The sequence below is a fragment of the Aquila chrysaetos genome, chromosome 13, assembly GCF_900496995.4.
Source record: "Aquila chrysaetos chrysaetos chromosome 13, bAquChr1.4, whole genome shotgun sequence".
Lineage (NCBI taxonomy): Eukaryota > Metazoa > Chordata > Aves > Accipitriformes > Accipitridae > Aquila > Aquila chrysaetos.
In genome coordinates this window covers 11440797-11465433 of record NC_044016.1, presented here as the reverse complement: position 1 = coordinate 11465433, position 24637 = coordinate 11440797, and the positions used below count along the sequence as shown (strand labels likewise).

At 39.3% G+C, this 24637-nt stretch overlaps 1 protein-coding gene across 7 annotated transcripts in view; it reads left to right on the top strand.

Moving 5' to 3' along the window:
• Positions 1-54: 54 nt before the first annotated feature.
• RPS6KC1 (ribosomal protein S6 kinase C1) overlaps positions 55-24637 on the top strand; it is a 93358-nt gene continuing 68775 nt past the window's right edge. For 2 of the 7 annotated variants that reach the window (XM_030034849.2, XM_030034847.2), the window contains exons 1-5: positions 55-211; positions 4986-5021; positions 9100-9220; positions 18679-18794; positions 20835-20928. In XM_030034849.2, the coding sequence (XP_029890709.1) occupies positions 107-211; positions 4986-5021; positions 9100-9220; positions 18679-18794; positions 20835-20928 (472 nt within the window). In that variant the 5' untranslated portion in view covers positions 55-106. Of the gene's footprint in view, positions 212-4985; positions 5022-5904; positions 6019-6207; positions 6333-8366; positions 8387-9099; positions 9221-18678; positions 18795-20834; positions 20929-24637 lie in introns of those variants that run through there. The other 5 variants (XM_030034848.1, XM_030034850.1, XM_030034851.1 and 2 more) reach the window with 5 other exon arrangements.

Genomic DNA, 24637 nt, shown 5'->3' with positions numbered 1-24637 from the left:
AGGAAGCAAGGAAAAGGCAAAGAAGGGAGGGGGGGGAGGGGAGTAGCGGGGCGCAGCTTAGCAATCGGTCGGAGCCCGGCGCGGCGGCGTTGCGGCGGGGGGCAGCATGCTGAGCCCGCGGGAGCGCGGCGGGGACCTGGCCCGCTTCTACACGGTGACGGAGCCGCGGCGGCACCCCCGCGGGCACACCGTCTACAAGGTCACGGCGCGGGTGAGTCAGTGCCCGGCCGGGCCCGGGCCTCGGCCCCGGCCTCCTCCGTGCCGGCTGCCCGGGGCGCCGCGGGCCGCCGCCCTGCCCCTCGCCTCCTCAGGTCCCCGGGCCCGGCCTACCTCTTATTTGGTCTTTAAAGCCGGCGCTGTGTGCGGAGTAGAGCCTGTGGCTGGGCTGCCGATGGGGATCCTGGCGTGCCCTGCGCGGATCAGGCCGGTCGCGACGTGGAGACCCCTCTCAGGGACACGGGTGGGCGGGAGGGAAGGCTCGCAGACGGCGGCCTCTCCCGAGCTGAGCCTCGGTCGCCTCCTGCAAACTTGTAGCTTCACAGAACGTCGTTAATTGCCTCAAATGCGCTTTGCGATTAACTGCCAAATTCTTCCCTGTTCGTTGCAGGGCGTATGAGAATAGCTTAAAAACAAGCAACTCTTTCTTTCTTTCTTTTTCTTCCTCTTCTACCCCAAATCTCTCGGATAGGTTACAGTCGAATTGCTCTGTCTTCCCGCCTGCCCCACCGTGCAGTCAGGTCTGGAGGGAGAAACGAGGGAGCGGAGTATGTAGGTACAGCACGCCCACACTGGAAGCACAGAGCTGTTTGAGTTGAAGAATATTTAGACAGCCCCTTTCTGAAGGGCTGCATGTGCCTAGGGTTCAACCCCATTTAGGCAGAAGAGGGTCTGGGTGAATAAGAGAGGCCTAGAAGGAGAAGAAGGAAAGCTGAAGCAGATAACTGGGTGTTGGGAGTGCTGGCTTGGTGCTAGTTTTGCTGAAAGCTCCTTCTGTTCCCCTAGGGAAATGTCTTGCTTTCTTTTCTCCTCTGCTTTCCTACTTAAGCCAAAAAGGGAGGGGAGTAAGTAAATATGTGGAGATAGGTGCAAGAGGAGTGGGAGTTCAGGTCACAGGTGTGGTGGGATATATTGAGAGCATCAGAAAGTGTCACAGAGGGGCAGAGTTTATTTAAATGACCTCTGATCTTGTAGTTACTGCAGCTGTAGACATTCTGCCCATGAGAGCAACATATGTTTATATGCACTCTTCCTTTAATTCAAAGATTACAGCATTCTGTATATGTATATATATTGTAGTGTTTAGGTTGTTTGACTATGATCACTTTGTGTGACTTGTGAAATTAAAAATTTTTTTTATTATTTTTTTTGTCAGATATATGTATACAGGTCCACTGAACACAAATATGGGATGTGTTTAAAACATTGGTTTTAGTCCAGTACAATGTAGTATTTGTTAAGAGGAAAAAAAAAAAAAAAGAGTTGTTTTTCCCTATGATGTTTTAATCTAAAAGGCCTTTCCTGAGATAGAGGCAAGGAAGAAAACAGCGCCATCACATCTCTCTGGAGTAGCTCATGATGGGCTAAGTCTGTGTGTTTTAAAAAGTTGTGTCAGTGCAATAGGGAGTAATAGGAATGAGCCAAGACTTCTGATTATTTTACTCTGGTGACTTTGTTCTTATTGGATAAAGCCAGTTAAAATGCTCTGTGATGCTCTGGTTTATGCAGAATTGTTCAAAAGCAAGTTGTGGCTAACTAGTGAGGAATGTCACTCCTTCTCCATGTCCCATAAGTTGTAGATGCTCTGGTGCTTTTCCAAGTGAGGCAGTGCAGAATCAGGCAGTGTGCTGACTGCATGTGATTTAGTGCAGAGCAAGGAGCTGGTAAGTCTGTGACCTGTCCAAATTAAACTGAGTTAACCACAGATCACTATTTCTTCAGTGTGTTTTGATATCTAAAATCCTCAAAGTGAAAAAATATTTCTCTCTTGTGCAACAAAGGATGCTTTGGATTCACAAATGTAGAAGTATAAATAATTTTGTTTCAGTAGGGCTCTATCTGCTAATCTGTTACGTAGTACTTGAAGTGAGGATTTGGAGAATTAGATGCTGAAAAAAATGATTTAAAAATAATTCAATGTTACATATCTGTTACCCTCCCTTTTTCTCTCCTCCTATTCCTCCCTCCTGTTCCTGCAGTGATCTGGCTCCATGGTTGATATCACAGCACTACAGCTGTATTTGCTGATCTGATGCTCAGCAATTTTGGGGGACTGCCAGGAAAAAAGTGAGGTGGATCTTCCCGTTGTGTTGAATACCCTTCTGGCTGAGATCTAGGGTACTCAGTATGTACTAGCGGAGGTTTTTGGTTCCTTTCAGTGGTGTATGAGTGAATCCTTTGTGAAACGAAGTTAAAGGAACTTTCTGTTCCAACGTAATCATAGATTAATAATCATGGATGAGAAAGCACTTGTTTAGTGTCCTAAACATCTGACTCAGAGGCACAACTACCCATGCAGTCTCTTCTGAGTGCTAAGGTAGTCCATCCTTATGGCAGCTTTTTCTTAAAGGGTTTTTTTTTTTGTATAACAGAGAATATATATTTTATTTCCTTGTAAACTGTGAAATAATTGTAAGTGTGGACAAGATTAAATGAATATTGGCTTTTTTTATATCCATTTCCAAAGGTTAAAGAATGGAAAGACATATCGGCAAGTTGTGATACGAGGAGTGTTCTTTAATGATATCTGAAAATATAGGCCACTAATAAAAGTTCAGATAATTTAGAAGATTACAATTATTAATGATAATTAAAATTCAAATTAGTTATGTTGGATATCTGCAGGTCAGACAAGGAACAGGATAATTTGAAATACTTTGATGGTGAGGATCCTTGTAGGATCTCTGTTTTCAGAGCCGAACACAGTAATTATGCATTGCTTAGCTCATTGGTGGGTATCCTAATGATATTTAAAAAAAATAGATTGAAGTTGCTTGCATTACAGATTTGCAGAAGGAGCTGACTGCATTGATCCTTGTAAGTGGATTAAAAAGTGTACTGAAAATTTTGGGGATTGGATCATCTTTGCCAAGTCTCTAGGTTGATTGTAGGTTGGATTGAAGGGGCAGACCTCTTCTGAGGTTGACCTTCAGAAAAGGATATGAAGAACAAAGTAGGACAACACATAAATTACTATGTACTGACTTAAAGTTGGCATGGCTGGTAGATATAGAAGGCAATGTAACATTAGAACAAGTGTGAAACAGGGCCTCTGGGTTTTATTCCAGATTCTTACTAACTGGCTGGGTAATTACTCATCTCTCTGGGTCTCCTTCTGCCCATCTGGTAACTTACCTAGCTGCCAAAACTGTTGCAAGGCTTTAACTAAAGGTGAACTGCAAAGCAAAGCAGTTGGTGTGTGCCCTTTGGTGTTCTTCTCTGATGTGTAGCCATGCCTATGATAGCTTCTTCCCCCAGCTCTACAGGCTCCTTACATCAAGTACGCCAGCTATTAGAAAAGAAGGTTAGAAATATTTCACCAATTGTACATATGAACTGCCTGGTAGTGAATGAAGGAGCAACAGCTGCCAAGGTTAAAATTTGGTAAAGTTGCCAAACGTTAGATTACTCAAGAGTGAGGAAAAGTTGAGGAAGGTTTTATCAATGTAGACTACGCTGGAAGAAGAGGACTTTGATGTGCAAGGTGAGAGAAAGACTTGTGAAGGAAAATGTTTTAGGTCTTTTGGGAGATTGCTAGAGGAGGTGACACTTCTCTTTTCTGTTTTGTCTCCTCCAAAATGTGTGAAAGATTACAGTGGTTGGGCTGTGTAGTAAGCTGATGTTACGAAATCTGGGAGGCTTTGGCAAGGATTCTTCAAAAATGAAAGGGAGGAAGAGAGCTAGTTTGTGGGGAGCATGAAGGGTATGTTATTGCCACTTAGCAAGAGGAAAGTGAACATTCAGTGACTTCCATCTTAGAGCAACAGCTGTGTGGTGCTTGTGGTACAGCGGGATGGTGTTTTAGTCTCTGGGGTGCAAGTAGCGTGGACTTCTTGCACTTGCCTATATGCATCACCTATTCACCGCGTTAATTATTCTGGGGTGTGTCAGTGTGTGGATAGTCTCAGTTTGGACTGAGAATGCCCTACTTTGCTTTAGCTAACAATAGGCTAATTATTTTGTTAAACAGCTTTGTCTGAGTTATAATGAAGGATATACTGACTTGCACAAGATAATTGCAGTTATGAATTAAAGATGTCTTTATTTGATTTGTTTGTTTATGTGAATATGTTCTTAATGCTGTTTATAAGCCCCAATACAGAACTTGGATTATGAAGGCTTTTGTGATCAATATTTATTTAAAGGAAAAAAAAACCCTGACAAAATACAGGCAGCTTTATGGTGTGTAGCCAAGCCTCGTTTTCACTGCAATTTTCCTCTGGACGAAGTCATTTATAATTAATTAGGCAAAGAGTGTTTAAGGAAAACAAATACCCAAGGATAGAGTCAGACGTGTGCGCGCATTGATGGCTGTAAGTAAAGTGGAAATACTGTCTTAGTAAATGCAAAGCCTCACATTCACAGTGAGGTTGTGTGCAGCTTATATTAAGCCAAGTAGCCTTAATTAGCTCCGCTTATTGGGAGTAATGTGGCCCTAATATGAATTAATGGGAAGAGACTGGAAAGATGATGGGGGAAGTGCTCTATGTAGCTTTGTTTTGTGAGATGCCTTCTGTACCAATTTGCCTAAAATGTACGTCTTTATTTCTAATCACAGCAACTGACTCTGCTGCTAAAATACCTCACCATGTTGTATTTGGATATTAGACTTCTCTGAAACTAAATGAAAACATTTCTGAGTGTAGAGGAACATGCAACTATTTGCCTTTTTCCAGATTTTTCTCTTCAGCAACAAATCATAGATGTTACTCTTTAACTTCCAAACTGAAAATCCAAGCGCTTACATGGTTTTTTGTTTTGCTTTTCAGATTGTTTCAAGAAAAAATCCAGAGGATGTCCAGGAGGTAACAGTTTAAACTTGTGCAAATGTCTTTGTGTATCACACTATGCCTTTTGAAGCATCTTTGATGTAATTTAGCAGTTTCTGTCTGTTTTGTCATTGCAATTGAGCAAACGGTTTTTTTGTATGTTTCCATTTGTCTTTAGCTTTCATAGTTGAAAACAGTAGCTAGTGTAACATGTTGCAGTTCTGCCCTCAGTGATGAATTGTGACTTGAAACAAAGTCTTAGGGAGTAAAATGTCTTTTGATGACGAAACTGCTTTGATAACTTTGCAAGCTCTTTTCTCAGGGCTGGAATTGGCAAATTGATGGTTACTTAACTCCTACTGGAAAAATTAGAGATCAGTCCACAATCCAAGTCTTAGGTCTCAGCTGTAGGTACTCTTTTCCCCTTTAACCAATACTTCACTGAAAAGCCTACATCATTACTGCCTATTAGTGAAGAGAGAAAATGAAGGAGCGTAGGAGCAGTTGAGAGAGATTAGGCTGTAAGTCATATATTATGTCTCTCTCTCTGAGGCTCCTTAAGTATTTTCCAGTGATACACTTTGATAAAACTTTAAAATTGCTTACTCTGCCTCTTCCAAAAAGGCTTTGAATAAGGTTCTGCTGTATTCTTGTGCCTCTTTAATACCTCAAAAGACTGCCAGGAACCATTCTATTGAGACAAAAAAATACATCACTTCTGTATGGGTTATGTGTGGTGGTTTTTTTGGTTTTTTTTTTTAGATTGAAAATCTTATTTTTCCCTCTTGATTTCTTCTGGACCGATGACTTGACATTGATACTATTTTACTATGTACGTGCAAAATCTTCCTTCAAAAGCACAACCTTATGGCTTTTCAGACATTATGTAACGTATGCATATGTTCGATTTCTGGTGCAATCTCTTACTACAGTTGAGGAGAACCTGGATAGTTGATGAAAGAAGAGCCCATAAATGAATTCATTGCATCTCTGTGTGGTCAAACATGAGTTACTGATTAGTGGCTTGGCAGAGGTGAGAATTGGCTAATACATCCCTTTGTTGCATCCTTCTTTGAAATCTTGAGACTCAGACAAACATGAGCATTCATGCTTTTTGCATTTTTTTTAATCTCTATACGATTAAAATAGCCTATCAGAATCAGAGATGATCATGGATCTAGTTTTAGAACTGCATTACTGTAGTTTGTAGCTTGATGTTCACCTTTTCCAGGGAGACTCCTGAATTGAACCTATTCATGAGCACATTCCACCATTACCTTAATCTTCATTTGTGGGAAAAACACTTTATAGCAGCTGTTGATGAGCCATTCATCAGAAAAATATATTGTAAGTGTCTTTCAGCTAGAGTATTGCATGAATATATGTTAAGTAGTTTTGAAACAATAGCAAAACTGTGTCTTTTAGTCATATGCTTTGGTTGTTGCTTTGATCTGTGGCTGTAGGTTAGCCATGCAGGATTCCACAAACTCTAGTCTGCAAGAAGACATAAATGTGCTATGAACTTGTTGATGATTGCCCTTTTCCACCCTTCATTCTATCAAATTAATTATTTTGCATGTGATAGCATGTTAGGTGTGGTGTGATTCTTTTATAAGCAAGCATCTGAAAGTACCTAGTTATTAAAAGGAATATCCTAGATGGTAGTTGCCATGAGGGTGAATTGTAGTCAGAAAACCACGTATATTGAGAGCTGTTCTGTTATGCTGACTTCCTGTAATAGCAGAAGAATTGTGGGCAGCCTTTGAAAGAAAAAGAATTTGTACTTAACCTGTTCCCACTGAAAATAAATTTACCTCAGTTTTCCAGAATGCTCAATTAGAAATTCAATAGACAAAATTTTGTGCACACAACCACCCTGTTGCTTTACGATCCATCTCATGCAATCCCCTTCCTGCACCCGTGTAGGACCACTTAGCTGTGCCTGCCTACTCAGTGAGAAGTCTTTTTTAATGTCACTGCTGTGATGTTAATAGGTACATTACATATGTACAACTGTACATAAGGCTGTGTACTGTGACCTCAACTCTACTTGCCAGTTTTGTCACCTCTTTTAACTGCCCTTTGGGATACAAGCCTTTGATACAACATCTCTCCCACTGCAGCCAATTACAGTTCAGGATAACCTAAACTGTTGTTGCTGGGACAGGAAGGAAGATAACCTTGTAAGGGCTTTCTTCTCAAAAGGATGAAAGAAGTTAACATGAAGTTGTATGTGGAGGAGTTAATAGATACATAAAGGCTGGCAGACTTAACTTTAATTTCCTTGCTTCTGGGGATTGATGGTGGCAACATGGAGTGTGAGGCAATTGTATCTAGGGTAGTCTTGTGGTTTTTTTTCTCTTATTCAGGGAGGAGAAAGGGTTATTCATTGTGGAACAGATGAGTTGCGTGAATTAATAGAGATCTACTGGCTCTAGCCGTGACAAGCACCTTATTGCATTACAAGTCTAACATATGTTTTATGATATACTTGCTGTGCTTCGTTGGGCCTCAAAGTACAAAGTGTCCTTCCTCTAACTCTGATTTCTAATGAGTGTGTTAGAGTGGGAACTTTGTTAACTTTGCTGAGCCACATGCATGCAAAGGCATGATTTCCATGAGCTTCTGAGAAATGTTTTAGGATGACCTTGACTGCTTTTGCTATGCAGGCTACTTATGGATATTTATTTTTTTCCTCTTGGCTATCAGGAGATCACTTGCAGCAGTAAAAAATGGTAGTTTTTTAGTGGAATAGTTTTTTAGTCTCATGCACTTATTTTCTGGCAGCTTTTCACAATGTCTCTAAGTACTGACAATACAGTAACTTAATGTTTCAAGACTTCACTGTCTTAAAAATTTTTATGTTCTATATGCACACTGCTCAAGAAATAAGTTTAAAAACCACAAACAAAACCCCTCCAAAACTCCAACAAAACAACAACAAAATCCTTCTACAATTAAACCTTTTACTTAGCTCTAAATCTGGTTTTCTTGAAAAAAGTAATTTTTCAGTTATGATCACTCATGAGAAGGCAACCTATTAAATCAGTCAGAAATATTTGGAATCTTTTAAATTGTGGTTAATTGTATTAAGTTAATTGAGATGGTTGACTGATGGAACACTGGAATCAACTGCTGAATGCATTGCAGTCTCTTCTCTCTCCCCTCCCCCATCCTGTTCTACTGTAATCATTTTACGTTACTGTTGAGGCTTATTATGATGGCGTAGTGAGTCTGACCAAAAATGAGGCCAAGATATAAAATGTCTATGTTCGTTTTTTCATCCTGATAGCAAACCTGTTAGCAGTTGCTCAGTTCTTTCCCTAGCCTGATTTTCCTATTGGGTTCTCCTCCTTTCTTGAATGGAAAGAATAAAAAGAATGAGGTGGAAGAAGGATAAGGTAGGTACCTGGCTGGGAGATGACTACTTCCTTCCAGAAAGAATGGATCAGGAAAAGCTGGTGTAATGAACCAATGCTCTCTTTGCATTCCTGAAGTTGGAGATTTTGTCTAGATTGCAAAAGGAACATACTCAATTTTTGATCAGCATTAGTAGTAATAAACCATTTAAAATGTGAGCTTGCATTTACACCTGATCAGCATTTTATATAAATCATGGGCTGGTTTGTAGTCCTGGGAGCTTAATGTGCTGTCCTTAAGAATCCCTTATTTGTATTGATTTCTCTTCCCTCATTTTCTCTTTTGCTGTTGTGTCTCTTTCCCATACCTGCAGCTGTGCCAAGCACAGCGTGCTGTTGAGCATTGGATAGTGCAACACTACTACGGCATTTTTTCTTCTGTTAGTGGCTCCCCATGTAGCTCTGGATCTAGTGTGACTGAAACAGTTCTGCCTTTGCCCTCTCTGTTTCTGTGTTTCAGCTTTTACTTAATATTTTTTTTCTATGCACTGTAGTCTTGTTAGCCAAAATGGGGATTGGTGGCAGATAATGACCATTTTTTTATGGGTGTTACAGTTGGTGGTTCAGATTATATATTTTTGTTAAACATATTTGCTGAAGGTAGTCGTCTGATTTGCTTAAAAAAATGCATTTGTGGTGTGATGCAATGTGAACAATGAATGCACTAATACTTCTCTTCCCTTTCTCTGCTTCAGATAGTCGTTTGGAAGAGATACAGTGACTTTAAGAAACTGCATAAAGATCTCTGGCAAATTCATAAAAACCTATGCAGACATACAGAACTCTTTCCACCTTTTGCCAAAGCGATAGTATTTGGTAAGCATAATTTCTTCCTCACTTGCTGAAATTCTTTGATAACTCAGTATCTATAAATATATCATTGTGCAGCTGCATGGGACTCTTCTGTGTGCTTTTTACTACTCAACTTTTTGGTTTGTTGTGTCTTACTTGTAGGTATCATAGCTTGATACTTCTGTTTATTTTTTGAACAGGGGTAGTTATGTCCTTGCTTCCATGTAAGAGATATTAGCTCAAATATTTATTGATGTATATGTTCTGTATCTTTACAACATACATTGCCTGTTTTCAGGAGCATAAAGTCTGTATTAGCTTTGTGAACAGCAATTGAACAATGAACAAAGATTTTCATATATGAGCTGTCTGATTTTTAGTGATGAGTTATAGTAAAATATCGAGTGGTTGGTGCAGAAAAGAATTTTTTGTTTTAGGAATTTGATTGTAATGATCAATTTTATCTAGCTAGGCTTTTGAGATCAGTTTTACATATAGCAGTTAACTATTTCACCAAAACAACCCTTAAGAGGATTGTGATTCTACATGAGAAATACATGGCAAAAAGTCATTAGCTCTTAAAAGCCAAAGGTCTTAACTTAATCCTGATGTATATGTCATCATGAAGGAGCTAGGTGGACTTTCAGTGAAGTGGTTTGACTCCATATAGAACTCTACCTACCACACTTTTTTTGGTAGTGTGTTGTGTTTATAGAATAAATGGTGGGCTCTTTTTTTTTTTTTTTTTTAGCACATGTTCTTTGTTTTCAGCACAAACTGTTGCTGGTTTTTTGGTATGCATATATATCACACAATATCCAGTGGGTTTTTAAGCGTTTTTCAGCATTTTTTAATGTGTCTGGCATGTTTGGTGTCTTTTTTGCATGCATCTACCACATGCTTTGTGAATGTTTCTAAGGTGGTGTTAACTGTCCGGAATGGGTTTGGTGCTTCATGGTGTGCATCTACCCATGTGCTTTGGAGCCTTTTTTCCAAGCATTAACTTTCTTTTAGGTGTCCAGCAAGTGTTTGGCATTTCTTTGCATGCATCTACCATACGCTCTTGGTTTGGTTTTGGGTGAGCTTTTTGGTTTCTGAAGTGCTTTTGGGGTTACTAAGGCATTTCCATGGCATTTATAAGTTGTTGTACTGTATTATTCTTTTTAAAGCGTCCGGCCTGTGTTTATGTTTTTTTCTGGTGTGCACCTAGTGTGGTGTTTGGTGTGTTTTGGCATGCATCTCCCATGTGCTCTTTTTTTTTTTTTTTTTTTTTTTTTTCCCTCTGGGCAAGGTTTCTGATGTGGATTTTGGGCATTTTTTTGTTGTGCTTTTTGGTTCTTAAGGCATGGCTGTGGTAGTCTTTGTGTCCAGGATTTCTTCGGTGTGTTTTTCGTGTGCATATGCCACACAATTTTCTGCGGGTTTATAAGTGTCCAGCATGTTTGGCCTTTTTTTGGCATGCATCTGCCACTTACTTTTTGAGGGTTTCTAAGGCATTTCTAAGGTTTTGCTGACAGTCTAAAATGTGTTTGGTGCTTTTTGGTGTGCATCTACCATATGCTCTTTTTTGGTGTGGTTTTTGGCAGGCTTTTCAGCCTCTAACACGTTTTTGGGGTTACTAAGGCATTTCCGTAGTGTTTACAAGTACGGTTTTTCTTTTTTTAAGCATCCAGCCTGTGGCTGGTGTTTTGTGGTTTGTTTTTTTTTTTTTTTTTTTTTTTTGTATGTACCTTGCGTGGTTTTGAGCATCCAGCATGTTTGGTGTTTTCCGGCAAACATCTACTATGTGCTCTCTTCTTTGGCAAGGTTGCTTGTGTGAATTCTGTGCTTCTTTTGGCATGCTTTTTGGTTCCTAAGGCATTGCTGTGGCGTGGTTTGTTGTTTGTTTTGTGGTTTTTTTTTTTTTTTTTTGTGTGTCCAGCATTTCTTAGGTATAGCTTTTTTCATGCATATACCATATCATTTTCAGTGGGATTTTAAGCATTTTTTTAGTGTGTCCAGCATGTTTGGTGTTTCTTTGGCATGTATCTACCATGTGCTTTGTGAGTGTTTCTGAGGCATTTCTAAGGCATTGCTAACTGTGCAGAATGGGTTCGGTGCTGCTTTTTAGTGTGTGTTGTGGGTTTTTTTTTTTTTCCCAAGTGTCCAACATGTGTTTGGCATTTCCTTGCATGCATCTACCATGTGCAATTATTGGGCATTTTAACGGGTTTTTAAGCATCCAACATGTTTGGTGTTTTTTTGGCATGAGTCTACCACCTGCTCTTTTTGATGTGTTTTTTGGCACGCATCTAAGGCGTTTTTGGTGGACTTTCTGGTTTGAGGTGTTTTTGGGGTTACTAAGGTGTTTCCATGGAGTTTACAAGTTGTTCTTTTGTTTGTTTTTGTTGGTTTTTTTTTTTTTAAGCATCCAGTGTGCGTTATGTTTTTTTATATGGACTTTGCATGGTGTTTAGTGTCTAGCACGTTTGGTGTTTTCTGGCATGCATCTACCATGTGCTCTCTTTTTTGGCAAGGTTTCTCATGTGGATTTGGGGCATTTTTAGGTGTGGTTTTAGTTCCTAGGGCGTGACTACGATGTTATTTCTGTCCAGGATTTCTTTGGTGGTATTTTTTTTGTGTACATGTACTGCATGATTTTCAGTGGGTTTTCAGGGGTTATTCAGCATTTTTTTTGTGTCCAGTATAGTAGTTTTTTAGCATGCATCTACTGCATGCAATTATTGGGCATTTTAATGGGTTTTTAAGCTTCTGGAGTGTTTGCCATTTTTTTGGCATGAGTCTACCACGTGTTCTTTTTTGGTGTGGTTTTTGGGCGGGCTTTTCAGTGTCTAAGGTGTCTTTGGGCAGGCTTTTCAGTGTCTAAGGTGTTTTTGGGGTTAAGGCCTTTCTGTGGTGTTTACAAGTTGTTTTAGTGTGCTGGTTGTTGGTGGTGTGGGTTTTTTTTTTTTTGGTTTGTTTTGTTTTTTGTTAGGCATTCAGCCTGTGTTTATCATTTTTTGTATGCACCTTGTGTCGTGTTTAGTGTCCAGCCTGTTTGGCATTTTTTTGAATGCATCTACCATGTGCTCTTTTTTTGGCAAGGATTCTGGTGTGGATTTTGCATGTTTTCTTGGTGTGGGTTTTGGTTCAAGTGTTGCCACTCCATGTTTTGCATTGCTGCCATGGTGTTTTGAGCATCCAGCATGTTTGACGTTTTTTGGCATGCATCTCCCATGCGCTTTTTTTTTTGCCAAGGTTTTTGCACCTTTTTTTGAATTTTTTTTTGTTTGTTTCTGAGGCATCACTGCGGTGTTGTTTTTCATTGCCATGTTGTTTCTAATGTTTTGGTGGATTTTTAAATAAACAACACACAGCATTTTTTTTGCTGTGCATCCATGATGTGCTTTTAAGTGTTTTTAACATCCAGCATGGGTTTCGCTTTTTTTTTTGCATCCTGCTACTACATGCTTTTTTGTGTTTTTTTCCCACATTGTTTTAGCATTTTTAATGTTCAGCATGTTTGGTGGTTTTTGGTATGCATGTAGAGCATGCTTATGTGTGTATTTGCATGTTTTCCATGTACTGTGCCTGTTTTTCATGTTTATTGTCATACATGTTCTTGCATGTTTTTTCCATGTGTTGTGCACGTTTTAGCATTCAGCCAGTGTTTGGTGTGTTTTGGCATGCATGTAGCTCCAATTTTTGCAGGTTTTGTGTGTAGCATTTTTAGCAGCTTTAGCCCTGTTGGGCATGCATCTAGAGTGTATTTCCCCCCATTTTTTGTCTGTGTCTTGCGTTAGCATGTTTTAGCATCCAGCCTATGTTTTGCATTCTTTGGCGTGTGTCTATTGCATGCTTTTGCATGTTATTCTCCTGTGCCACAATTTTAGTGAGTTTTAGTGTGTGGTATGCTTTTGGTGGTTTTTGGCATGCATCTACCACATGCTTCACATGGAAAAATGTGCAAAAACATTTTTAGCGTTTTTGCATGCTCTTAGCATAAGCTTTTGTGCAACTTTGTGTGCCCTAGCATTTTTTCGTGGTTTTTCTGCATTTTTAGGGTTTTTTTTTGTCGTGTGGTGATGTTTTTTTTTTGTTGTTGTTGTAGTGTTTGTTGTGGTTTTTTTTTTTATATATATATTCTACTTTTTTTGGTGTATTATGCTTTTTGGCACGTGTTTTTTGTTGTTTACTATTACTTTGGGATAGTCAAGCCTGTCAGTTTGGAAAGTGCCAAAACTGAGGTTGCTTGGTCAGCCTTTTTTCCACCACTTTGTGTGACAGCACTATAATACTGCCTGGGATTATAGTTCTGTAGTGGTATTTGCAGGCCCTCCTTTGCCTTGAGTGCCGGAGAAACTACATCAAACTCCCCTGGAGACAAAAGCTCAGCCTGGAAAGCCCAAATTTTCCTTTCAATGTTTCAGAACCAAATACTGCCACTTGTAATTTTTGCTACTTAGTGTTTGTTTTTGATGACTACTGCATGTAGGCATGGCACTGAGATGCTTTCAAGAATACACTAACATAAACAACTTTGAACAAGTTGAAGTTAATTTATAACCCAGGTCCAATCTGCCCCTATAGCTTTAGGGGAGCCCTTGACTTAACCCCTTGTTATGTGGACCAGCTAAGTGAGAGGCAAGGAAGCTGGACTCTGATGCAGATTTCATGGTTCTCTGCGCAGAGCTCGGTAAAATTCCTAGTTTAAATTGTCTTTCACATCAACTAAATTCTATCCAACTTTTATGTAATTTTATTTTTGCTTATTTATGAAGTTGGAAGTGGGGTAAGTTTCAGTGCTATGTCAGAACTTGTGCACTAATGGTTAAATAGAGAATGTAGTATTAGTTTCATCCTGAGATCATTTTATATCTGATTTACAGAGTAGATTGCTCACTGGACAAATTACTTACAAAGCTAATATTTGCAAAGCATAATTTAATTTCAGGTAGAAGATAGGGTAGCTATTCATAGGGGAGGAAAGAGAAGGTTAAAAAAAAAAAGAAAATCAGGGTGGAAGAGAATATGGGCTTCTAATATCTTAAAAAAATTTAAATTGCCAGAAATGCAAATTAGCTGTTTTTACACTAGCTCTGTAATCAAGGGAAGAATTGAGTGAAATCCCTTCTGAAAGACATCCTTCTTCTATTGTATATGGTGAACAAAAGTGACTGCAATGTACATTGTAAGAGAAGGAAATCTACAGAAACATTCAATGTAGTTATTTACAAAAAAGGTCTTTGAAATTAAAACTAAACCAAAACAAACCCCAACACATTTGAATGAAGCTGAGCCAGGGAAGAATACAGGAAAGAGGAAGTAATGTAAAAACAAATTTTAAATGGCTGGTATATAGCTGAAAGGAACAGAAATGTCTGACTCTTCAATTTAAGAATTATTTTTCTATTTAAAGCTTAAAATTTTACTGTGTATCCTTCCATCTCACTTATAGATATATTAAGTGCTGTGTGTTTTATTTTAATTGAAAGCATTTATCTTCAGATCAGTCCTAGTATTTTTTGTACTAGAGGAAAAATGTAAACTTAGTAGATTTTGAGTTTTTGACAAACTTGTTTTCAGTCTCGTTCAGTTAGTGGTAAGCTGCAAGGTCCACCTCTATTTTTAATGGAGCATTTTTGCAGTGTTTCTTCCCTGTGGTGATGTTCCACTTGTTGCAGCTTTTAAACTAATTACTAATTAGCATTGCCAGTAGTTGCTGGCAACTTGTTGATTTTTGGGGGGGGGGGGGTGGGTGGGTATATGTGTTTTAAATAATGTATACATATTGTTTTGCGGAGAGTACGCTTTACAAAATGAGCATTGGTGGTTCTGACAGTCGAACTCACTTGTAGTAGAAGTATTAAACTTCTTACTTGTATTAAACCTGAGCAGAATCTCAAGTTCAGCATTCAGAGTTTCAGGAGATGGTGTGGAGAACTGAGATGTATTTAAAAACGAATGGGTCATGCTGTGCTTCCGTGTTTCATGCAACCAAAGACTTGTCACATCTGCAGAACTGTATGGCATTGCACGTTTTACATCACAGGTTTTGATAATTATAATGTGCAAGTGCATGTACTTTTATGCTGCTACAGTAGAGCTGCTCATATCAAAGCATGAAACTTGTTACGGGTGGGAAAAAGAAATTATCTCGCTTTTTCTGTACTTCACTTGAACCTTTTCCACTCATCTTATAGAGAAAACATAACCAACTTGAGCATGGGAATGTAAAATGTCCTAACAGATCCAGCTGTGAAAACTTCTCTAAATTGCTATGCAGCAATTATGATACCTATTTCTGGGAAGTGATTACTCTCCTACCCTAATATGCATGAACATAATTTCTTCAGTATTTTCAAACTACTTTTTTTTGTTGGACACTTTAAGTATTCCCATGTGTTGGCTATACATGGCATTTTACCAAAATACTGTTAAATCTGTACTCAGCATGTCTTGTATCTTAACAACAGCAGAAATGTACTCTAGTATAAAAAATACCCCCCCCCCCCCCCCCCCCCCCCGACAAAGAGAAACCAAAAAACCCCAGATATTGATAACTTGCTAGCAGTGAGTCAGGAAGATGATTCACAACATAAAACTCAGATAAGGATACTTTTTGAATTTGAAAATACTGAATGAAGTAGCATATTTAAGAATTGGATGTCATGTACAGTTGTAAGTCTTGTGAGAAACTGAATCATGTACACAAACTTGCTAGGTGTTTTATTGTTCAGATCTGCTCCACAAAATGAATTGTAGATTCTCTTTCCAGGAATTTACATTTGGTTTCCATGTATGTAAGAAATTTTGAACGGATCATTGCTGGAGGAATAGCAGAACTTTGCATTTGTTACATGCTAGAGATTCTAGCTGACACTCCCTAAAACCCTGGAAAGACATGATCCCTATAATGAAGTTCCCACGTGTCTGAGAGATGTAAAGAATAGTGGAAATAACATTGATTTAGATGCAGGAAGACTTACTGACAGAAATGTTTGAAGAGTCAGCTGGGTATCTAAGCACCTTTGAACATCTAATTGAGAAGGGTGATAACGAAAAGTGTTGAGCAATACAATATTGCTTGAAAGTATGAAAGAAGGGAGAGGGGAAAGGAGTTAAGAAGGGTTGGCTGGGAATGCAACTGCCAGCAAGGTGCCAGGTAGTCTGTGAACAAACCAGTACTGAATTATGTTCTTCTTTTCCCCAAAGTCCTCTAGTTCTGCAAGTAGTTGTCCTGGTAGTGTATCATGATGCTGATGAGCTGGAAAATGTGACAGTGACTAATGTTTCAACGGCTCTGTTCAAACATGTGTTGTTTTGGTTTTTTTTTTTTTTTTTTTTTTTTTCTTTTAGCTCAGCTTCCTAAGAAAATAAGGCTTATGTAATTGTGCTGTCAGAAAGTCAAACTTCTTTCTCATGTGGCTAATATCAGCTAAATTTGAGAGGGAAGGTGGTTGCAAATGTAATTACATTTCTGCAAAGTCTGTGAAATGGCAGCTGAGTAAGAAGAGAGCGTGTGCTGTGGTGCTTCCAAGGGCCAGGCAGGCTCAGCTCATACCCGTGAATTTGCAGCTGCCTGGACAATCAGTGAATGCGTGCTGGTCAGCCTGTCAGTGCTGGTCCTGACACATCCTGTCTGGTGCCCAGTGGAAGTATTGAGAAGATGTGGATGCGGAAAATTATTTTTTATGGGGTTTGATGATGGAGTATATTGGGGAGAGAAAGATCCCTGGGAAACCAGGAAAAATATCTTATAGAATTACTTGCTTTGCAAAAGTTACCTGTTTCTGGCCTTGTTCAGTGTTTACTTCTTTGCAATTGATTTTCTGTTTCATTATAAGAGTGTTCATGTTATTTTGTAGATTCATTTAACTGGCCTATGCTGCTGCGCTTTGCTGAGGGAAGTTGTTTTTTCATGATGTCCTATTTTGTGTGGAATGAAGCAAAAGCCCTAATGCACCACCAGTGTTGCTCTGAAGACATAGGAAGTTTGATGTGCAGTTTAACAGAGCCTGATTTCAGTGTTACCACTCAATGTGGTAGCATTGCCTTTGCCTTCTTTCTGCTTGCTTATTGCTCACTCTTTTGTATGGCTGCTAAAGTTTGTACAGCTGAAAGGGCAGGGTGAACAAGTCACGGAACTGATCCAGCTGAAAATTAGCCCAATGATGTCTTTCCCTTCCTTTCATGGAAAAATAACCTCCAAAAGCTTTGTTTGTGATCTTGTGAGTATGTGTGTGTCTTTCTAGTTTTATTTTCTTTTTTCTGGTACCACATGGGCAGGAGCTATTTACTTGAAGAATTTCTGGAAAGAATCCTGCTTTGATACTTTCTTCTGGGATTATTTTTTTGCTTGCACTGAGTATAAATGAATTTTGCTTCTGTATTCAATGTTTCTTTTGTCCTCTTCAAAGGTTAATGCCACAGAGCTGTCACAGGTGGTTCTTATTTTTCTGGTCATGCTGTTACAGCAATACTGTTTCTTGAACTTGTCTTCCCAGTCCTTTTTTTCCCTCTGTATAGCTGTTCCAGTATCTGTTTCATTCTCCTCCAATTATTACTGTTAACCTCTGCCCTTTTCCTTTTGTAAACTTGTAACTGTTTCAACAACAAAGTGATGTTGATATGAAAAGCTAAAATAAGTTGTGTGCAATTGTGAAGAATATGAATTTAAGGTAGCAATCCAAGGGTTTTTTCCTGAGAAGCAAATCTCTTCAGGTGAACTGTGGGATTGTTTTTTAAATATGTTTTTTCTAATTGGAATGTCTTGGGTGCTGGGTATGGAAAAGGGAAGGGTCATACATTTTAGTAAATGAGCTGCTTCCAGCTCTGCTTACCTCAGGGAGATGAGACCCTGTCTGTATGGAACTACTTCAGAGGAAAGCTTCAGTGCCTGGTAGCAGGGCTTCACTATCTCCCCTATACTTTGTCTCCTCCATAAATGGCACCTTGGAATTGATGATCTGTTTGGGGGCTTTTAGCAATACTTCGTTTACTATCTGCTCATACTGTGCGTTGTTCTTGAGAATACATGAAGATTGCTCAGCTCCTTACAGGATTTGGGCCGTAATCAAGGCTGACACTGAGTGGCATATTGTCAAATTGTGCAAGTATCATTTATTGTTAGATAACACTGGACATCCGTTAGTGTCTCTTGGCTAATCAAGACTGTTGCCTCACATATTCTTACGATGAGAGGGCAAAGGATTCTTGTTGTAGCTGCCAGCTTTCATCATCCGAGTGGATTGCAGAAGACGGGACTCTAGGGACAATTGAGAATAGGAAGTTTGAAGATTTGCTATGTTCTCCTGAAGCATTGGAATGACTTTCGTAGACTCAGGGCGTTGTCTCCAGAAGGTTGCTTTTGTCTTGGTGTGTTGTTTTTGGTTTGTTTGTTTTTTTTTGTGTTTTTTTTTTTTTTTTTTTTTGTGGTAGTTATTATTGCAAAATAAATGTGTAGTTTTTTCTAAAACTGTAAATCTATGTGTCTGTTCCAGGGCGATTTGATGAAACTGTAATAGAAGAAAGAAGGCAATGTGCTGAAGATTTGTTGCAGTTTTCTGCCAATATCCCTGCTCTCTATAACAGCAAACAGCTTGAAGAGTTTTTTAAGGTTTGTTTGTATTTGCAGAAGTATTTGCTTCTTACTGATATGAATAAAGTATAGTGCTGATTCTGTTCTATTTTATAAACTGTGGAGTGACAGTGAGCTGATCTGACATGTTTTGTGAAGTGACTGGGAGTTTTCCATTCACTCTAGAAATGTGGCTTTAAAAAAACCCCTGTGCCACACCTCTACAAAGTGGGAAGTTTTACAGGAACTTTGGGTGAAGGGATTTGGAGTTTGTTTATTGAATGATGAGCAAAACCTGTGATGTTAAATTCAGGGGTTCAGTGGGGAAGTAATAAAAATATTGATACTTCATGTAGGTGTTTATAGTTTCAAACCAAAGGAAGGAAGACTGTCTAGACTCTTCTTATGGCCTGTTATGGATTCAGGTCCGTGATAACAAATTTGGCATATAACTAGTCAAATGTGCTGCTTGTACAGTGTGGTGAGAACCACTCTCCAAAACATATTTCAGGACAATACATTGGTTTGGACTTCGTCTTTATTACATCTGAAGCAGTTTGTTTTCAATAGTTCCTTCAAACCTCTTTATTTTCAGTAGCTTAGTCCAACATTCTGCAAACACAGGAGCATAAATCTACATGTAAACATGATGGTAACTCCCTGGAATTAAGGAAATGCTCATCTGGCTGAGGTGGGACTTAAGTGTATTAATGTGTTAAGTATGTTTAAATGATACATTTGCAAAAGCAAAATTACCGTGAAGCTTAAAAATCTTCACTTGTGTTCATGATGCAGTCATGCAGTTATTGCAGAGTTCTTTAAAATACTTGAAATAATTTTCTTTGAGCTTTGGTGGCAAGAATGAGTGGAGAGACAGAATATTTGACTTTTCAGTTTATTTGCATTTGCACTTTTTCAGTTCTTTGGAAATACTTCTGTGGTTTTGGGTATTTGTTCAGACTTCTCTTCCCCTCCTTTGCTTAACAAAAGTATTAGTTTTAGCCTTCCAATGGACCTTTTCTGGCTTTGCAAGGGAATGAATAAAACTAGAAAGACATTATTTTTTGTGGGAGCAAGTATATCTACAAGGGGAGTTATGCAAGTTTAATAAGTAGGGCTCACTTGTTAGCTGATGTTGTGTCATGTTTTCCTCTAAGAAAGCCTTAGGTTTTGATCAGTCACCAGCTCAGACCATGTCCTTTAGCTCTGCTCACAGGTGGTTTTGTTCCTTTTCAGATTTTTTGTGCAAATAGCAATGAAGAGAGAGACTTGGACAATGAAATCTTAGAAACAACTGAAGGGAGTGCTGTGTGTATCTATGTACTATAGACTCCAGAAAAATGTGCTGGCTAGTGTGAAAATGCACCGGGCTAGTTCAAGACAGGTTAGCAATGCCCATTTATAACACTGCCTTGGAAATGGGTGCAGTTTCTATTAAAGTTGCATGGAAAGTGTGCACCTGAGATGCGAAGCAGAAATTAAAAAAAACCAAAACATTTAGGTGCTTTCTAGTGCAAGTAAGTGTCCCTATTGTTACTTCACTTACCTTTGATTCCTTTCAGACTTGGGAGGGAATGACGTCTTCCTTCCTTATATGCTGGGATGGCCTTGTCTTCCCTGTTTGTCCAGGCTCGACTACGACTGAACTCAAGATAGTGGGTCATGGGTGGGAGACTAGTCTGATGGACTAACACTCCTGTGTGAGGGACTTGCTGAGTTTGGGAACACCACTGAAGGGCACAGACTGTAGGTACCACAAGAGAGCAGGAGCATTGCTGTTCTCTCTCTGTTAAACTCTGGGGTTTGCAGGCAGACCTGCTGCAGCCTGTATGGTTCAGGACTCTGAAGCTGCAGTAGGCTAACTGTTTAGATACCTAGACTGTCTATGGCAACCAAACATGGCCTAACTAAAAGACCTTGTTTAATTTTGCAGGCTTATATAGTTTAATTAAATGCATTAACTCTAAAGTAATGGAGCATTCACTGGTGAGGAAATTTAATTTTGACTATCACTTCTATATAATGAGACTTTCCATAGAGCACAGCAGCTCAATAATTCCTTTCCCTCTTTCTTTTTAGGGTGGAGAGGTGCATGATGGGTCTGAACTGATTGGTCCTGTTGAGCCTCTGTCCGATTCTTTGACTGACAACCTGTCTGACTGCAGCTCCGAAGGTTTGCTGTCTTTTCTCATGTAACATTATAGTGTGATCTGTTTTAAAGCAGCATGTAAATGACAAGTGCTGTATTTGTAGGGGTATTGGCATCCAGTTTCTGTTTGCTTGGTATGACAGAAATGCTGGAGCTGGGATTAACAAAAGAGAAGTTGGGCTCAGCAGAGCTCTATCTGCACTGCTGGAAGTTTGCTTCCAACAGGAAGTTTTCTGGGAGTTTGTCTGGTCTATTCTAGAAGTCCTAGTGCTCTATTGCTCAAAAAGAACTGCTTTTGGTGCTAACTGAACTGAACCCTCTGGTTTCAATGTACGTAAACCTGCCTGCTTCCAAAACGTTGGGCAAACAGTGTGGTAGTGTTTGCTACTAATCATGACCCAAGTTTCAAGCTGTAAAAATTCGCAGAGAACTTTAAAACCATTTTGAGTTTGATAAATAAATACAAAGATGACTGTCTGAATTTGCCTGGAGCATGAAAAATAGGTCTAAGATTTTAAGTGCCCCATACATTTGAGAGGGTTCTCATTCAGCTGTTCATGCTCTGGGTGTCACCATGCTTCCAGTGCTTAGTAGAATCCAGAAGAGAGTTGGTATTGTATTTTAAAAGTTTAAGTATGTCTTCTGGATTGAGCATGTGGGAGGGGTGAATGTTAAAGCCTTCTGCAGGGCTCGGGGAGACAAGCAAGTTGTTTAAGTCTCTTAAGAAAAAATGCTGGCAGTTTTCATTTGCTAAAAAGAACTTCCTATTCTTGAAAGTCTGAGAGGTTGTGTGTTAGAGCCAGTGTGTGCTATGTTCAACTGAAAACTGGAAATCCCTTCCTTAACTTGCTTATGTTTTCTGGTTGTGCTATGCCAATGGAAAAGGATGTGCCCCTTTTCCTGTGACTGCATTTCCTTAGCACAGTGTAAAGATGCACATGCTGGCTTGGATACTGTGTGTAGAGTAATTTTAGTGGCACTTCACTTGCACTAAATAATAATATAGCTGTAAGGTAGGGTGAGTCAGCCCAAACAAATACTGTGCTAGGGCTTCTTGCCTGCCTCTGAAGGCTGAGCTAGCTTAAGCATCTCTGTGTATAATCATCTGCCAAGTACCATGCAATCTTTTAGATATTTATGTATTTCTGAGTTATGCTTGGGTCCTTGTGACTTATAAGAAATACTCTTCCAACCCTAGAAATTTTCCTTTGGAATTGTCTTACACTCATGCATACACATTATTATAAAACCACTTAAGCTTATTTGGGAGGGGTTTTTTTCTTAACTGCTTAATTTTCTTTGGTCTTTTTGGCATAGAACTTGCTTTGGTAAAACTCTGCTTGAATAACAAGAACTGCTTGAGTTTTCTAATAATGGTTGGTTTGTTTGTTTATTTTTTGCTTGAGCTTGTATTACTTGCCATTGGGATCTTTCTATGTCAGTAACTTTGTGCTTAGTTGTATAATATATTCTACATGGGCAGTGAGTTTTGCATTTTATTTTGTATGTCTTCTATGATGTTAATGAACTAATGCCCTGACAATATTTTGTTCGGTGAAGGGGAAGGTATAGAGCTGTTTAATTTCAGAGGGTAGTTATGATAAATACCAGTAACTAGTTTTAAAGGGGCACTATTTCTGTGCAATCTAACATTCCAGATTCTGACAATGCACTCACTTTACACTCTGCCTTATAAAAGAAAAAGTGCTTCTAAAAATGCTTAATATGAACATTTCTATTCTTTATTCACGAGGGCCTCATTTTTAGAACAACAACACTTCTTTTATGTAAGATAAAATATTGAAAAGAAAAAGAATGCTGTAAAGTAGAAAAAAATCTTTGATACCCTTCTGAATCGTGCTGGAGTGCTTTTAGAGGATACTTACATCAACTATGAGCACAGGATTTACAGATGACAAATGTGACTTTTTTTGAAGTTATTTTTTCTAAAAATCTATGTGTCTTCCAGCTCATATTTTCTTATGTTTGAAACCAAATTGTGGGGCGGGGGGAAAGACTAGGAACAGAAGGAAACATCTGTCTTTAAGGCCTCTAGATGGCAGTGGCAATACTCGGCTCCGAGTCCTCTCCCTGCCTCCCCTCAGGGCATTCTGCCTGCATCCAATTTTTCCGAGTCTGATTATTGCAGTTAACTGTGGCTAGTTCACTGTGTTAGTTTTTGTGAGCATTCAAGGGCCTCCACGTGGGCACTGTTCGTTCAAGCTGTTTTACTGAGAAGTATCAAACCCATTCCTTAACAGGTGCTGGTGTTTGCTTATAAGGGTGGGTTGTGTTTTCTCACTTTTATCTGTTCTTTTTGGACAAAGTTCATTTTGCAGAAGGTGTGCACATTAATGGTAGAAAATGAAAATTGATGGTAGTAGAAATGTTTTTGTACCAGAATAAGCAATAAGTATCTTGCTTGTAAATGCAGTTTGGCAGTTCAGGCTTTCACAGGAACGTGCTTTTCAAGAGGCCAGGTTACCCAGGTGTTCCACCAATTTTTGGAAACTGCGTTTACTCCTCATATACCCAGTGAAATTGCACAAGGCAGAGACAAGTACAGGAATTTATGTTCAATTTCAGCATCATTATACTCATCTAAGATTCCTGACAGTCACTGTCTTCCTCTCTGTGTACATGGGATAATGTTCAAATGTCCAACTTCCCTTCCAAAAGTCTTTCTATACCAGTCACCAATTTATTTCGAGAAATTCACCAGGAAGCTCATCTTATTTCCTCCCCAACCCCCCCCCCCCGCCTTTTACCATGTTCACATTATCTTCCCAGAAATAAGCATATGAGGTTCAGACTCTTCCTACCCCTAGGGCTGACTGGAAGCCCCATGACCGTGGTTGTGTGGTGCCAGACCTGGGCTCTAACCCTGACCTTAACCAAAGTTTATTAGCTCAGGCTCTGTACCATGCTAGCTGTGTTCATTTCTGGTCAAGTTGGCTGCAACAGAAGAGCAAACGTGGTTTTGTTTGGACTGTAGAGAGGAGAGCTTGGGTCTGTCTAAAATCTGCTGTGTGGATGTGCCCTAATTCATCTAGTCTGGGTGGCCAGCACACCCTTCCCACAAACCCCCAGCTTTTCCATTCGTTCTCTCTGTCTGTACCCTTTGTGTGTCAGTCAGCTCTCCTTCCACCTATACATTCCCTAGCTAGCAATTTCTTGTCACTGAGCAAAATAACTTGACTCCTCTAAATGTTATTTCACAAATTCTCAGTCTTCCACACCCAAATTTGACATCGCTGTCCCTAAATTGGGCGTGTGAATGGCCCATTATTAATAAGCTAATTAATGAATCTTCTGTCTTCCTCCAACTGCTCTGTTGTGAGGTTACCTTCTTTCTTGCAGGATTTGGGGCTGCACAGGCAGTTTTCTTCTCTGCGTGGATACTTTGCTTTATGTCCCTCTTCTGAAAAGTTCAGGAGCATTGTCTTCTGTTCACCCTGTCCCCTCCTCTCAAGTAGTCTTGTGTCACGAAGTATCACAGTCCCTTGCTTTTCAGACGAGTGGCTGGTAATCTGTTTTCCTTTGTGTCTTTTTCCTCTCACTCACGTTAAAGGAACTGCTAGCTTTTAGATAAGCAATATTTCTACAGTGCATTCTTACTCCTTTTCCATAAATTGTAAACTCCCTCTAACTCTGTAGTTGCAAAATCAGAAGAAATTTTGAGTTAGTTGCCTTTGAGTCAGCTCCTTGCTGCTGCCGCATACTTTTAAAGATA